This window comes from Monodelphis domestica, chromosome 1 (assembly GCF_027887165.1).
Source record: "Monodelphis domestica isolate mMonDom1 chromosome 1, mMonDom1.pri, whole genome shotgun sequence".
NCBI lineage: Eukaryota > Metazoa > Chordata > Mammalia > Didelphimorphia > Didelphidae > Monodelphis > Monodelphis domestica.
Window position 1 is genome coordinate 515,457,826 of NC_077227.1, and position 13,619 is coordinate 515,471,444.

General features: G+C 46.1%; 1 protein-coding gene across 3 annotated transcripts in view; it reads right to left on the reverse strand.

Moving 5' to 3' along the window:
• Positions 1-13,619, reverse strand: part of OTOF (otoferlin) — a 181,508-nt gene that overhangs the window by 36,057 nt on the left and 131,832 nt on the right. For all 3 annotated transcript variants that reach the window (XM_007475949.3, XM_007475948.3, XM_056813149.1), the window contains 13 exons: positions 12,795-12,981; positions 10,671-10,894; positions 9,952-10,060; positions 8,835-9,012; positions 8,414-8,534; positions 7,649-7,749; positions 7,032-7,122; positions 6,499-6,615; positions 3,714-3,866; positions 2,579-2,768; positions 2,099-2,223; positions 1,563-1,697; positions 414-575 (listed from right to left, as the gene is read on the reverse strand). In XM_007475949.3, the coding sequence (XP_007476011.1) occupies positions 414-575; positions 1,563-1,697; positions 2,099-2,223; positions 2,579-2,768; positions 3,714-3,866; positions 6,499-6,615; positions 7,032-7,122; positions 7,649-7,749; positions 8,414-8,534; positions 8,835-9,012; positions 9,952-10,060; positions 10,671-10,894; positions 12,795-12,981 (1,893 nt within the window). The remainder of the gene's footprint in view (positions 1-413; positions 576-1,562; positions 1,698-2,098; positions 2,224-2,578; positions 2,769-3,713; positions 3,867-6,498; positions 6,616-7,031; positions 7,123-7,648; positions 7,750-8,413; positions 8,535-8,834; positions 9,013-9,951; positions 10,061-10,670; positions 10,895-12,794; positions 12,982-13,619) is intronic.

The following is a 13,619-nucleotide window of genomic DNA, read 5'->3' on the forward strand; positions in this document are numbered from 1 at the left end:
CAGCTGGGACGTGTCTGAGGCCAGATTTGAACCCAGGACCGCCCATCTCTAGGCCTGACTCTCCATCCACTGAGCTACCCAGCTGCTCCCTCACTAGTTATTCTTGCCAGCTCTGGGCTGAGTCTGGCAGTCTGAATGCTGCTGGAGCATATACACAGGGCAAGGAGTGTTCCTCTGACTGCCAGCTTCCTGGAACAAAATTGCAGGCACTCCGGAATAGAGCCGAGGAGCTTCCTCTGGGAGGGACGCTTCTCTTCTCCGATGAACAGAACTAAGAAGGCCCCTTCTGAAATGCCTGCTCAGAGGGAAGCTTCAGGCATTGCCCTCTCGTCCGTCCGAGCCAGTTATTGGGCCCTATTCCTGGCCTCAGAGAAGCCCCTGGCCCTCTGCTCCCCCGGGGGCTCACTCCTCACCTGCAGCAGCTCGAAGGCGGCCAGCAGATCCCCGGCTGTGGCGTTGCCTCGGTAGATCTGGTAATACTCCAGCTGGGGAGGGAATCGGGGCGGGCAGTAATCCTCGTCGGCCATCTTCACCACCGGCTTGGCAAAGGTCCGGCCCATGAAGTCGGCCTTCCCCTGGGGAGAGGACAGAGCGAAGGGGATGTCGAGGGAGGGACTCGGGCTTGAAGGAAGGGCTGCCACTGGGCTGGCCGCCTCTGAGACTTCCTTCCCCAGTGCACCAGCGCCTCAGGGGCCTGCTCTTCTCAGAGCCTGTGGGCAAAAGGTCAGACTTTGTGCAAGGCTCTAAGAGCTTGGATGAGGCAGCGCCACAAATTTCCTCGAGGACCTTAGCCCAGGGCCGCCTGCAAGGCTCCCTGAGGGCTGGACTAAGATCTTGCAGTTTGTGCTAGCTGGCCAGAAAGACTCTCTTTCAGAGGTTTAGAACGGAAAGGGACTCTCATGGTTTTCTAATAGAATCTCTTAGTTTTTTGGTTTTTAAAAATTTTCTTTTTAACCCTTACCTTCCTTCTTAAAATCAATACTGTGTATTGGTTCCAAGGCAGAAGAGTGGTAAGGGCTAGGCAGTGGGGGTCAAGTGACTTGCCCAGGGACACCCAGCTGGGAAGTGTCTGAGGCCAGATTTGAACCCATCTCTAGGCCTGCTCTCCATCCACTGAGCCAGCCAGCTGCCCCCTAGTTTTACAAATGGAGAAAACAAAGGGAAAGACCCTTAGGCCGACTCCATCCCCCTTGAGGAGACTCCATCCCCGCGAGGACAGGCATCCAGCCTAGGGACAGGAGATGGATCCCTCTTGGGGGGTGGGTAGCCGGGGCTTCAGGGATTGCTGGGTGGGGAGTCAAAGTCTCCTCCAGCTCTCTTGAAAACAGGGCGACTGAATAAACACTAAAGGGCATGCTTTGGGACAAACCCCCCATCCAACAGCAGAGCCGTCCAAGCACCCCGGAACACCAGTGTGCGCTTTGGCGTGAATCTGCCATCTAAGTCTAAGAGTGTGACTGGCGCTACAGGAGGATGCTTGGTGTCGGTGAAGGACGGGGCAGGGAGATGAAGGGATGGTAGGACGGGGCTCTGAGTGCCTCCCCTGTCTCCACAGCTCGTACCATGGTGTCCTGGTCGTATATTTCAATGACAATGATGGGAGGGTCGTCCCGCAGCTCATGGGCTTCCCCGTATAACTCCAGGTTGTCAAATACCAACATCTGGTCCCAGGTGGGGCACAAGGTCTCATTCAACACCTGAAATAGAGGGATGAAAGCGGGGGAAATAGTGGCAGGAAATCAATTGGAGCCTATATGGGAGAAAGCCACAGCAAGCTTGAGAAGCACGTCAGTTAATACAAAGAAATATTTTCCTAGTCGATGCTGTATTGAATTTAACTCATGAAAATGAATGAGCCTCTAGTAATGGTTACTGTCACAGGCAGCAGGACTATCTGCAAGGGTCCTCTATCCCCCCCAAGATTTAGTTGAGTTTTGAGCTTATATCCCCAGGCCAACCACGTTGCATCTTGCCAGGGATCTCCCAGGCCTCCAGTCCTCTTTTAGAGCGGGCTAGCTGCTGCCTCCTTCATCTTCCCGAGGAGACCTCCGCCTCCGTATCTTTGGAAATCAATACCGCGTCTCTCAGAAGATCTCACCTCTGTACACTGACTCTGAGTGATGAAGAAGACCCTGGCAAAGGGGTCCGAGAGGCCGCTGCTGTCGGCAGCAAAGAGGCTTCGAGCCTGGTACATGTGGGCCCTGAGCTGGAACGCCTGCTTCTCTAGATGGGGATGGAAGGACAGAGCAATAAGAGCCCGAGCCTCCCAGGGCACTCCCCTCCCCGTGGGCATGTCCAAGCCTGGCACTCGTCTTCCTCTTCCCCTTTTCCTTGGCATAGCTCTCCCCGGCTCTGAAGGTTTGGCCACCATGGTCCTTTGGGTGAGGGGGCCCCAAGGCCTGGCTCAGTCGGGGGCAACAGGCTGACTGGACGGGGACCTGTCCAATGGAGCGACAGGAAACTGAACTAAACTGACTTTGAGAGTCTGCTGTGGGCAGGTGGAGGTGGCCTGGCTGACCAGAGTTGGGGGAGGGGGTGGGAATCACCCACAGGGACCCCCATAGGGGCACACACTCACTGGTATAGCAGAGGCTGATGGGGGGGAAGGAGTGCAGGCCCAGACCCTGGGCTGCCTTGACCTCCTCAAAACCGCAGGGCAGGCCACACAGAAAGTCTTTCCGCTGCTTATTGAGACCCAGCCACAGGTATAGCTCCAGCTTGGCCTGTACTGTCCAGCCAGCTGAGCCCAAGCCCCGCTTTCCTGGCAGCTGATGGTAAGGAAAGTAAGGAGGAACGTGTGACTGAGGCATAATCAGGGCCCTGGCTACCCAGATCTTTTTCAACCTGGTACCCTTTAGCCTGGATTTGCAGAAGGGGAATGTTGGAGTGGGAAGAAAGAGGAGGAGGGAGGCCTGGCTTAGGGAGGAGCAGCCCATCCCCTAATTTCCCCTTTTATTGTATATCCCCTGTATTTCTAGATTAAGTAGGCTAGAGATAATATCATCATCATATTTGACATAGGACCTTACTTAAAATTTACGAAACATTTGTATATGATCTTCTATCAACCTCAACAACTCCATGGAGTAAGTGATATTGTTATCCCCATTTTACAAGAGAGAAAACTGAGGCTAGGAGAGGTTAAGTCACTTGCCCAAGGCTATACTAGATTTGATCTTAGGTTTACCTAATGCCAAGTTTAGTGCTCTACCCACTAGGCTTAGCTTTCTTACTACTGAGTCACAGTGGAAGAGAATGGGCCACAGCGCCCAAGCATTCTGGTACCCAATTCATCTAATGCAGTCTTTCCCCAGGATTCCTTCCACATCTCTCCACTGTTCTCTGTTTCTGTTCTTTGACTCTTCTATCAAAGGCTGCAAAGGCTAGATTTTTAGATTTCTAGAAGATTCTGGATTTTCAAATTCTCACTCTTTCCTTAATATCAACTTCTTTATAGTTTTTGTCTGAGCTGAGGTCCCATGAAGAATATGCATGTGTGAGTTTAGAATATAACTTCCTTGAGAGCAGGGTCTGCCTCAATACTTATGTTTCCAGGATCTAGCACTATGCCTGGCATATAGTAAATGCTGATTGATTGGTGTGCAGTGGAGGGGGAATGTGATGGTGGTGGCCATTAGCTATGCAGAACTATTAGGAAAGTTTTGGGTTAGCCTTGCTCCTTCCCAATTCCCTTTAATCCAACCCAGCAGCACCTTGAGGAATAGGGTTTTGACTTTGGCACAGTCCTTCCCAGCTTCCTCCTCCACAATCGAGAAGAGAACATCTTTGGAGGGTACCCGAGCGTAGGCAATTCGCTTGTTATTGTTCATCATCCAGATGAAGACGTCTGGGATGCTGTGCTGGGGCTGTGTTGGGAGAGAAAACACATGTGGGGTCTTTGAGTTGGCAAGGGTAGGGTGGAACAGAGGAAGCTGGACTTGGAGTTGGGGAAATGGGAAAGATGGGGGAAGAGGAGAAGGCATCTTCTTGGGGCTCTGGGAAAGGCAAGCTAGATGAGATCTGTTTGCTCTCTGTGTATCTGGTATCTACCACTTTACAACATATAGTCTCTTCCCATAAGAATGTGAACTCCTTGAGAGCAGGGACTGATTTGTATCTCTAGCACTTGGTACTGTGCCTAGCACACAGAAATAGTTTAATAAATGCTTGTTAATTGGTTGACTGATAGATAGAATACTAGGACTAAGCTTAGACCAAGAAAATCCAATGATCATCAGAGTGGGAGGATTCCAGAGTTCTAGACTATTAGGGCTAAAAACATTCAATTTTGATGAATAAAGTGAGTAAATTAATTGGAGAATTAATATTTTTCTTTTGTCAGGAATGAAACTGACTCTGAAGCCGGGGTCCTTAACATTTTTTGTGTTGTGTATCCTTTTGTCAGTTTGATAAAACCTGTGAGCTCTTTGTCAAGTCAATGTTTTTAAACAAAATACATAGAATTACAAAGAAATCAAATTACATTAAAATAGTTATAAAAATATTTTAAAAGTCCATGTGCCCTAGGTTTAAGAACTCCTTCTCTAAAGCAACTAGTCCAGTCTTCCTGTAGTACTTGTATATAATCTAAACAAAAGTTCCTCTTTGGGGAAGTGGAAGCATCCATGGAATGAGTGTGCTGTTTATGGATAAAGCATCCTTTTCCATGCATTTGGTGGGTGGAACTTTGCTCACTTGAAGGACTGAAGGCTCATGATAGTCTGGCCCTGAAAATTGGCGGGAGGATACTAGTTTTGAAATGAAAAGGATTAAGAATAATGTTGTTGTTCATCCTTTGTTTTTGAAGAGGATCAGTGATATCATGGAATTTAAATGAGGTAGAGTTACAACAAAGTGGTCAACCTCAATCTCTTCCAGTCATCCAAGTCCACTAGCAAAACAGAAGCCAGGGCAACTGGTGATGGCTCAGGATGTAGTAGATGACCTTGGCTTCTTCAATGTCTGGCCAAGCTCAATGTATTTCAAAGGACCCTAAAGATGGATGAGCAGCCTTGAAAAGGGCTTGTCAAAGGTGCTGGTCTTCTCTGAATCCCCTATATTAAAAAGAATATGGTGATATTGGAAGTCCAGCAAGGTTGATGGGAGCAAAGCCAATTAGTTCAGGAAGCTACATTGGTGCCCAGGCTTACCACTTGCTACATATGTGACTTCATGTAAAGCACTTCACCTCCTTGGCACTTTGTTTTTTCATCTCTATGAAGAGATACAGTTGGACTGGATAGCTTCAGTGATTCTTATCAGCTCTAAATCTATGATTCTATTTTCTACAAATTAATAGTTCAGGGATGTTTCAGAATGCAATTCCCCCACTTTACAAGATGGCAATTCAGTTCTCCATAAGTGTGTTTTATCTTCTAGTCAAATCAACAAGAATTTATTTAATTCCTACTATGTGCCACACACTGAGGGGAGCAACCTCAAGGAACTCAAAGTCTTGTCTTATTTTGCAGAAATGTAGAACCTTGCAATTGCAAGGGATCACAGCATTCATCTATTCCAACCTATATTTGAAAAAAAAGTTCCTCTCTGTCACATCCATGATGAGTATATCTTCAGACTCTGCTCAAAGACTTCTATTGATGGGAACCACCCGCCATCTCTCATGGCAGCTACTGCTACTTGGGATCATTCTAATAATTCGGGAGTTCTTCCTGACATCAAGTCTAAAATTATCTTTTTGTAATTTCTAACCACTGCTTTTCACTCTGCTTTCTGAGGAAACTAGCTCTTATGAGCTGTTGAGTTCTCTTCATAAGTCTAATTTCTTAGATAAAGCCTCACTATATAAATAAAAGGGGATGTCGATGTCAAGTGTGATCCTGGTCTGAAGACATCAGGAGAGAAGTTAGAAGGGAGTACCACTTAACAATTTGGCCAAACTGGCCAGCAAAAGCTCAGATGCAGAGTCAAGTTTAAGTGTAGAAAAAGGAGAAATATCCCAGATCAGGGGAGGACCAGGGGATGAATGCCAGAACTCCCTTCCTGCCTGGAGTCTTCTTCCTGAGAAAGCATCACCAGATGACTGCTTTGAAAACAATAATATTCATGTGTATGTATACATTCTGCTTTGTTTAGTTAAGAAATATTTGGTTTAAATGAACAAATTTAAGTTAATAATTAAATTGGAAATTTTAAAAATTGTTACTTCTGGCACCACATATGTCTTGTCTTTGCAAATTGATAAGTTCCCTGGATACATAGGATCATAATTTTGGAACCAGATGGGACCTTAGAAGTCATTTAGTTCAATTTTCTCATTTAGCAAATGAGGAAATTGAGATCCAGAGAGGACAAGTTAACTTGCTCAAGGTCACACAACTTGAATGTCAGGTCTGTCATTTATTTTCATTGTGATCCTTCTTAGGGAGTGGGAAGGACATTTGCTGGATCTTACCCTCACATCTTGTCTAGGACCCAGGGCAATGCTGGGTTAGGAACACCTTCAGTACTGTCTAATGGACTCCCCAGATCCTATACCTCATCTGCCAGAAATCGCAGCTTCTGGAGGAAGTTCTGGACCAGCTTCAGCTTGTCTCGCACAGTGTGCCTCTTCACTTGAGCCCGCAGAGCCTTTGCTTGCTGCCCCATGCTCTCCTGTGTGTGGCAAAAGATGGGCAGAGGCCAGGAGGGGCCCCAGAGCACAGGGAGGGGGATAGGCACAACGGGAAAGGATTCAAGAAGATGCTTGAGTTGTAGTCTAGGGAAGGTTAAGGTAGCCTCATGGTCAACTCCACCACCTGTGGGATTGATTCTGGGAAGGGGCAGCTGTGGGGATCCCAGAGATGGACAGAATCCTTCCCTGAGCTTTCTGTCCTTGTCTGGGACCTGGCAACCTTATAACTGCAGCCAGTTTCCCCCTTTCTTAGTTTTTCCCTCTTCTCTAAGCCCAAACCCCTCAAAGTTTCTTCTTTTTACATCCTGTCCAGTCCCTTCTTAGATTCCCCCATCATGGTTCCCCCATCATCCAACCCTTCTCATTATTTATTCCTTGTACATCTTCCTGCTCTCACCATCTCCCTCATGCAGGATTTGAGTCTCTCCCGGTCAAGCCTTGTTTTAGATGATTGGCTCTGATCCTTGTCAGCAAGTGAGAGAAATCGACTGCAAGAGACAAAGCCAGGACCTGTAGCTGGGTGAGCTTTCTCAGAGCTCATTCCACTTTTATTGTCCCCATCTATCTTTTTTTTAAACCCTTACCTTCTGTCCTAGAATCAATACTAATTATTGATTCCAAGGCAGAAGAGGGGTAAGGGCTAGACAATGGGGGTTAAGTGACTTGCCCAGGGTCACAGAGTTAGAAAATGTCTGAAGTCAGATTTGAACCTAGGCCCTCCCAACTTCAGGCCTGGCTCTCTATCCACTTAGCTTTCCCTGTCCCTGTCTATCTTGAGATATGAAGTTGAGTTCATATGGATGTCTCACTGTTTGTCTTTCCATGCCACATCCTAGCTTTATTCTGCCCAGCTTTGTCCTCTGCCCATTCCCACTCCTGCCAGACTTTTCCCCATTCCTCTTCCCTTGACTCCCCCACTTCATCCTCATTTTCTATTCCTCTTCCTTTGGTTCCCTCAGCCTTAAATGGACTCTCTCCTCCCTCCAGCACACACAAGCCTATTTCTTGTCTCACTAGCAGCCACAGCTGAGTTCCTCCAGAACACCTCGGAGCCGACGCTCTGGGTATGACTTCTCTGTCTTGATCATCTCTTGAACGTCATTCAGGCCCTCTTCCTGGGTGTGAAGATTTAGGGGAGAGAGTAGGACAAGAGACATAAGCCATCATCTCTATACCTTGCCCATCTTCCCAGTATAGCCCTTCCCCATGGGGGGGGGGAGACTTATCTTGATAAGTTAGGACAAGTTTTTTCAAGTGAATGAATCAAAATTAGGGAACTCAAGCTAGTCTCTGTTGTGTTCCATGGTTCCATGTTCCATGACCAAACTTCCTTTCCTGGTGAGGCCCTCCATTGTTCTGAAAATTGAGGGTACCAAGATAGGATGGTCTCCCCATACTGGTCCTAAATTCAACTCCATCTAGTATTTTCTTCTTACTTTTGGGAATGGAAGGAAAGGAAGGGATTAGAGGCATCTCTGTGAACCAAGTGATCTGTCCCGCAACCCTGTTACAGAATGGTGGTCTGAGGACATTGTAATTAGACTATGTTTTACTGAGGGTGTTTCAGAAAGAAAACTAAAGAATGTCAGAGTTGAAAAGGACCTGGAAATCATCTACTCCAAATCTGTCATTTTGTAGATGAAGAAAGAAGTGGAGATGACTTGTTCAAGACCCCTAGTGAAGTAGTGGCAGTTAGGACTAGAACATGGGTCTCTTAACTACAAAGGTGGCACTTCCCTTAACAAGTTTTCCCCTCTGCCTCTGATCAAGGGCACTGACCAGTTTATCTGCAATCCGGTCCATGATATTGGCATTATAGAGGCGTCGACGTTGGTCTTGCCACCAGCTCTTGATGTAGATACAGGGCTTGCGGTCCAAGTAGGGCAGATGGAAGTAGTTCCTGGAGTATGAGGCAGAAGTAAAGGGATGAGCTAAGGAGAAGGCTGAGAAGAAAGATGGAAGGGAGGTAAGATGGTCTAATCTAAAACTGTGCCAGTAAGAAGCAGAGTGTAAAGCAAACTAGCACTGACATGGGATATATAAGTTCTAGAGTATGAAGGGAACATATACTGAGAGCAGGGGGATAGCTGCTCTCTACCTATAGATAAGGAATCTCTGTGCAGTGACCCCCTCTCACTGCTACCATATAGTCCCCTACTAATCTCTTCTTTCTCTTTCTACTCTCCTGTTCCAGTCTTACCTATCTGTGATTTGGGGTCGCATTGGAGGTGAGGAAGAGACAGACACCAGATCTCCACCATCATCTGCTTCATCATCACTGGAGTTTTGGATTAGATCCACTTCTTCCTCATCCCCACCTTCCTTCTTCTTTGGACGTTGGGGTCGAGACATCCCATCTACCTGATTGCCATAGTTCCCTGAAAGCAGAATGAGGATACTGTAACTGCTTCCTTCAGATGAGGGAAGAGAAAATACTGAAACTGATCCATGGCTGACTATCATCAGTCCAGAACATAACTCTTCACCCTTCCATGTATCCATCACTGTGGGATTTAGGGAAGGATGAGAGAGATGAGAAGAAGTGGGGAGAGGGAAAAAGGGAAGACATGTGAGGGGTTTCATCAGTTTTGAAGTAAAAGAGAAGTATTGAATAAAAATATGAATCTCATTCTACCCCCCTCTTTCTCACTTGGTTTCTTTCCTCTCTTTTTTCTTCCCTCCCTTTCTTCTCTTTCTCTCTCTCTTACTCCCAAATGTATCCCTTCCACATCTTGGGAGTTAGGAGTATAACACCCCACAATCTGCAAAATCTATGTAAAATTTTTTGACTTTCCCTTTGTACCAGAGAAGAAGACTGAATTTGTTGATATTATATAATACTATACATTTATACATTTCTGAGTTTCTAAACTTTTTATGTGTCATCTGCTGGCCTTTGCATGTTGTTTGGGACTTCTGCAAAACTCCCCCCAAATTCCCATTTAATTTCCTCTACTGACCAGTGATCTATTGAAACTGTATTGGGGAAAATTGTGATGTGGAAGTGATATCTGTATGACTAGCATGCCAGATTCTCCCCAGAAGTCCCTCCTAAAGGTAAGAGTTCAGTTATAGTCTGAGATGCCCATGCTTCTATGCCAAGAAATCCTTTCCCTTCCTGATGTTCTGGTAATGACTTAGCTCTCCTATTTACCGGAGGAGTCAGATTCCTTCACCTTTCAGAGATGTGTATATGCATTATGTGCATATTCGTGTATATGAAGGGGAGGAAGAAGACAGAATGACAAGGGGGCTTGGATTGGGTTCAGAGACAGGAGGTCAGAAGCTGTTGATCTTACCATGGTTGCTGCACTGACCTATGGTGACTTCAAAGGTGATAGGCTTGTCTCCATTCTTCCGGTCAATCATGGAGGCCTCCAGGAAAGCTCCAAAGAGAAAGAATTCTTCCATTTTCCCTGTGCAGCTCTGGTGAGGAGGTAGAGTGGGGAATCACTGAGTCACAACCTGGGCAGAGAAGTTCTGGGACCAGAGTTTCAGAGGACCTCAGACTTCTCATGAGCAGAACCTTTGTACTGGGACATTTCTCTTTGACCTCTAAAACTTATAATACTGAGAATGACAAGGAAGGGTTCAGGGATTTTTGTGAGAAACTCCCGCTTGGATTCGTCAGCATTTAGCCACCATTTTATTAAGATGAGCTCTATTCTTAGTTGTCTTCCGGCTGAGGATAAAGCTAAGGGTGGGGAAGAGTCATATGGTAAAGGGATGCCAGTTCTCCATTTGGAGGCTCTGGCCAGATCCAAGAACCTGGCACTGGGGCTCTAGGAAGGGAGAACTTTGGGGACTGATGCTATGCTAGCCTTGGACAAAAGAGCATATAACTGGCCCAGACATGCCCTAAGAAGAGCAGATGGTTAACACCTGACTTTGCTAGGCTAGGCTGTGCAAGAAGTGAGGTTGGGATGCTGAATGAGTGGAGTCCCATCTCTAGGTCATGAAAGGAGTAAGAGATTTGGTTGGGATGGGGCTAAGTGGGGTGAGACTTTAGGATACATGGCCAAGCAATGAGACTCACATCAGAAACAGGTGTGGCTTGTTCCAGTTGCACCTCGGTGGAGCTGGTGAGCTCAGGGTTGGAAGTGTCCAATATTTCCACAGCTAGACCCAGCATCAGGCGGGCTCGGAAGGAGACTCCTTCACCCAGCCCCTCATTCAGGTCCTGGTGCTCATCTAACAGGGTGTAATTTCGAGTGGAGCCATACATATTCACCCAGGCTGGGCCCAGAGTGGGCAGGAAGCCTGAAAAAGGGGAAACAAGGGTTTGGAAAAGAGTAGGAAGTGGACCTTCCACAAAGTCCAGTTGGGAAGGAGGCACAATTTAGGGTGAGACTTGTCATTCTCTCCATCACTTCCTCCTTTAAACTCCCTAGCCTCGTCTAGACTTTGCAAAGGAGAAGAGTTCTCTGGGGAAGGGGGAGGTTATTCCTTAGGAAGAAGGTATGGAGTCAGAATGGTATAATGGGAAAAGCAGGACCAAAGGTTCAAATCCCAGTCCTACCAGTTACTCTTTGGGGAAAATCACCTTAACTCTCCTGGACTTTAATTTCTTCATTTATAGAATGAGGGTGTTGGATTAGCTAGCCTCTGACCTCCCTTCTAGCTGCAGATCTGTGATCCTATGGTCTCTTTCACCTCTGGATACAAAATCTTCTGCCAGGATGTGCCTGGTAGATTTTGTTTTGTCATTTTGCCAGTTAGTCATGTCTGACTTTTTGTGACCTCATTTGGGGATTTCTTGACAAAGATACTGGAATGGTTTGTCATTTATTTCTCCAGCTCATTTTACAGATGAGGAAACTGAGGCAAAGAGGGATAAGTAACTTTCCCAGGGACACATAGCTGGCACACAGTATGTTTGATTAGTTGATACAGTTTGTTTATTGGCCATGTTGGAGGGGGCAGAATTCAAAGTTTTCATATATGAAAGGACTTTTTTGAGCATATCTACTCTCTTTTGGAAACTGGGCAAGAGGTTCAATGTTCAATAAAGATCTCTGTTTTATGGCACCTGGAGTAGGTGACCTGCAAGCTAATGAGATTTGAGTTTTGACCTCAAAGAACTTACATTCTGAGGGATAAGCTATTAATTAGATGAGAGGAAGCATGGTGTAATGGGTACAGAACTGTCTTCCTAGTAAGTAAAATCTGATACTTTCAGAGTTGGGAAGGACCTGGGTTCAAGTCCTGCCTCTTAAACATAATTGCTGAAGGAGTTTGGACAAATAATTTAACCTCTCAGTGCCCCAGGCACTTCTATAAAGCTGTTGTAGGAGCAGCTTGGTAGCACAGTGAATAAAGAACCAGATCTGGAGTTGGGAGGTCCTAGGTTCAAATATGGCCTCAGATACTTCCTAGCTGTGTGACCCTGGGCAAGTCACTTAATGCCCATTGCCTAACCCTTGCTCTTCTGTACTTGTGTTGTTATTAGGATAGAAAGTATGAGTTAAAACAACAACTATGTTGCAAAGTTGATCAATTTGCATTCCTAGAAGGAATTTATATGATTATAGTTTCCTCATGGAAAGTTCCCTATGCCCAAGGAATCACTGGTCTGGATCCTCAAGCTCCCCACAAACCTGGAAGATAAAGATAATCTGGGAGTGGCATGGGTGGGGACAGAATTCTTTAAGGTGCTCTCATAAAATAAAGAAGTCTTAGAATTGGGTAAGACCTGAGGGTCACCTAGTCCAATTTTGTCTTCCAAGAGATTTCTCCTGGACATGCCTGTTATCTGAGTTTCAGGGATGTGAGGTGAGGGGGCTAGTTAAGTGGGGTCCAGCTTATTCTGCCTGGGTAGAAAGCCACTCTATCTCTAATCCTCTTAATATGTTTTTCCTTCCTTCCTTCCTTCCTTCCTTCCTTCCTTCCTTCCTTCCTTCCTTCCTTCCTTCCTTCCTTCCTTCCTTCCTTCCTTCCTTCCTTCCTTCCTTCCTTCCTTCCTTCCTTCCTTCCTTCCTTCCTTCCTTCCTTCCTTCCTTCCTTCCTTCCCACCACTTCTCTCTCTCTCATGAATCAACCCTACAACTGTGTCATAGGAGCTCTTGGATGGGACTGCCCATATACTCCAAGGGTTTTTAATCTGTTTCCCTTCTCCTTGCTCCTTATTTGCCATCAGCCTTTCCCATTTCTTGCCACTGACCTTTGTCTCCATCATTGGAAATCTTGCGCAGATCAATGAAATGGGTGCCAATGGCTACATCATTGACCTTGTCTGAGTCCCGGATCTGCACCTTCATGCGTTTACAGAGTGGAGGGAATAGGTCTGTGAAGACGATTTGTTCATTCCACAGAGGCTCGTAGCTGCTCTTCTGCACAGATGTCTTGCCCTGTGCAGATGAAGGAATGATGGTGGTTTGGGGGAAAAGTAGGGAAAATAGATTTTATCTTTTCTTTCTGGTAAACGTTATCTTCCCCTTTCCTCCTTTTTATCCTAATTCTCCCTTTTCTGGCCACTGTGATCGTTGTACTCTCTGAAGTGAGAGGACTTGACTCTTACCTTCTATTTTTTAACTCTTACCTTTTGTTTTAGAATCAACACTGTGTATTGGTTCCAAGGCAGAAGAATGTATGATCTAGGCAACTGGGGTTAAGTGACTTTCCCGGGGCCACACAGCTAGGAATGAGGCCATATTTGAACCCAGGACCTCCTGTCTCTGGGTCTGGCTCTCAAATTTACTGAGTTACCTAGCTAAGCCTCCTATGGGGTTTTGAGGTCTTTGTCATGTCCAGTAAAATGTAAGCTCTTTAAGATCAGGGATTGCTTGCTTTTTTTCCCTTTTTATCCCTAACACCTAGCACTGTACCTGACATAGAAGAGGAGTTTAGTAAGCTTTTTTGGAATTGAATTGAATGTCTAGGGTCCAATGAGGTCATGATTTGCCCTGTGGGTTTTTAGGTCCTCCAACCCTCACTCTTCCAATCTCTTTTCCTCTTGGTGTTCTCATTCCTTTAATCTCTCAAACTC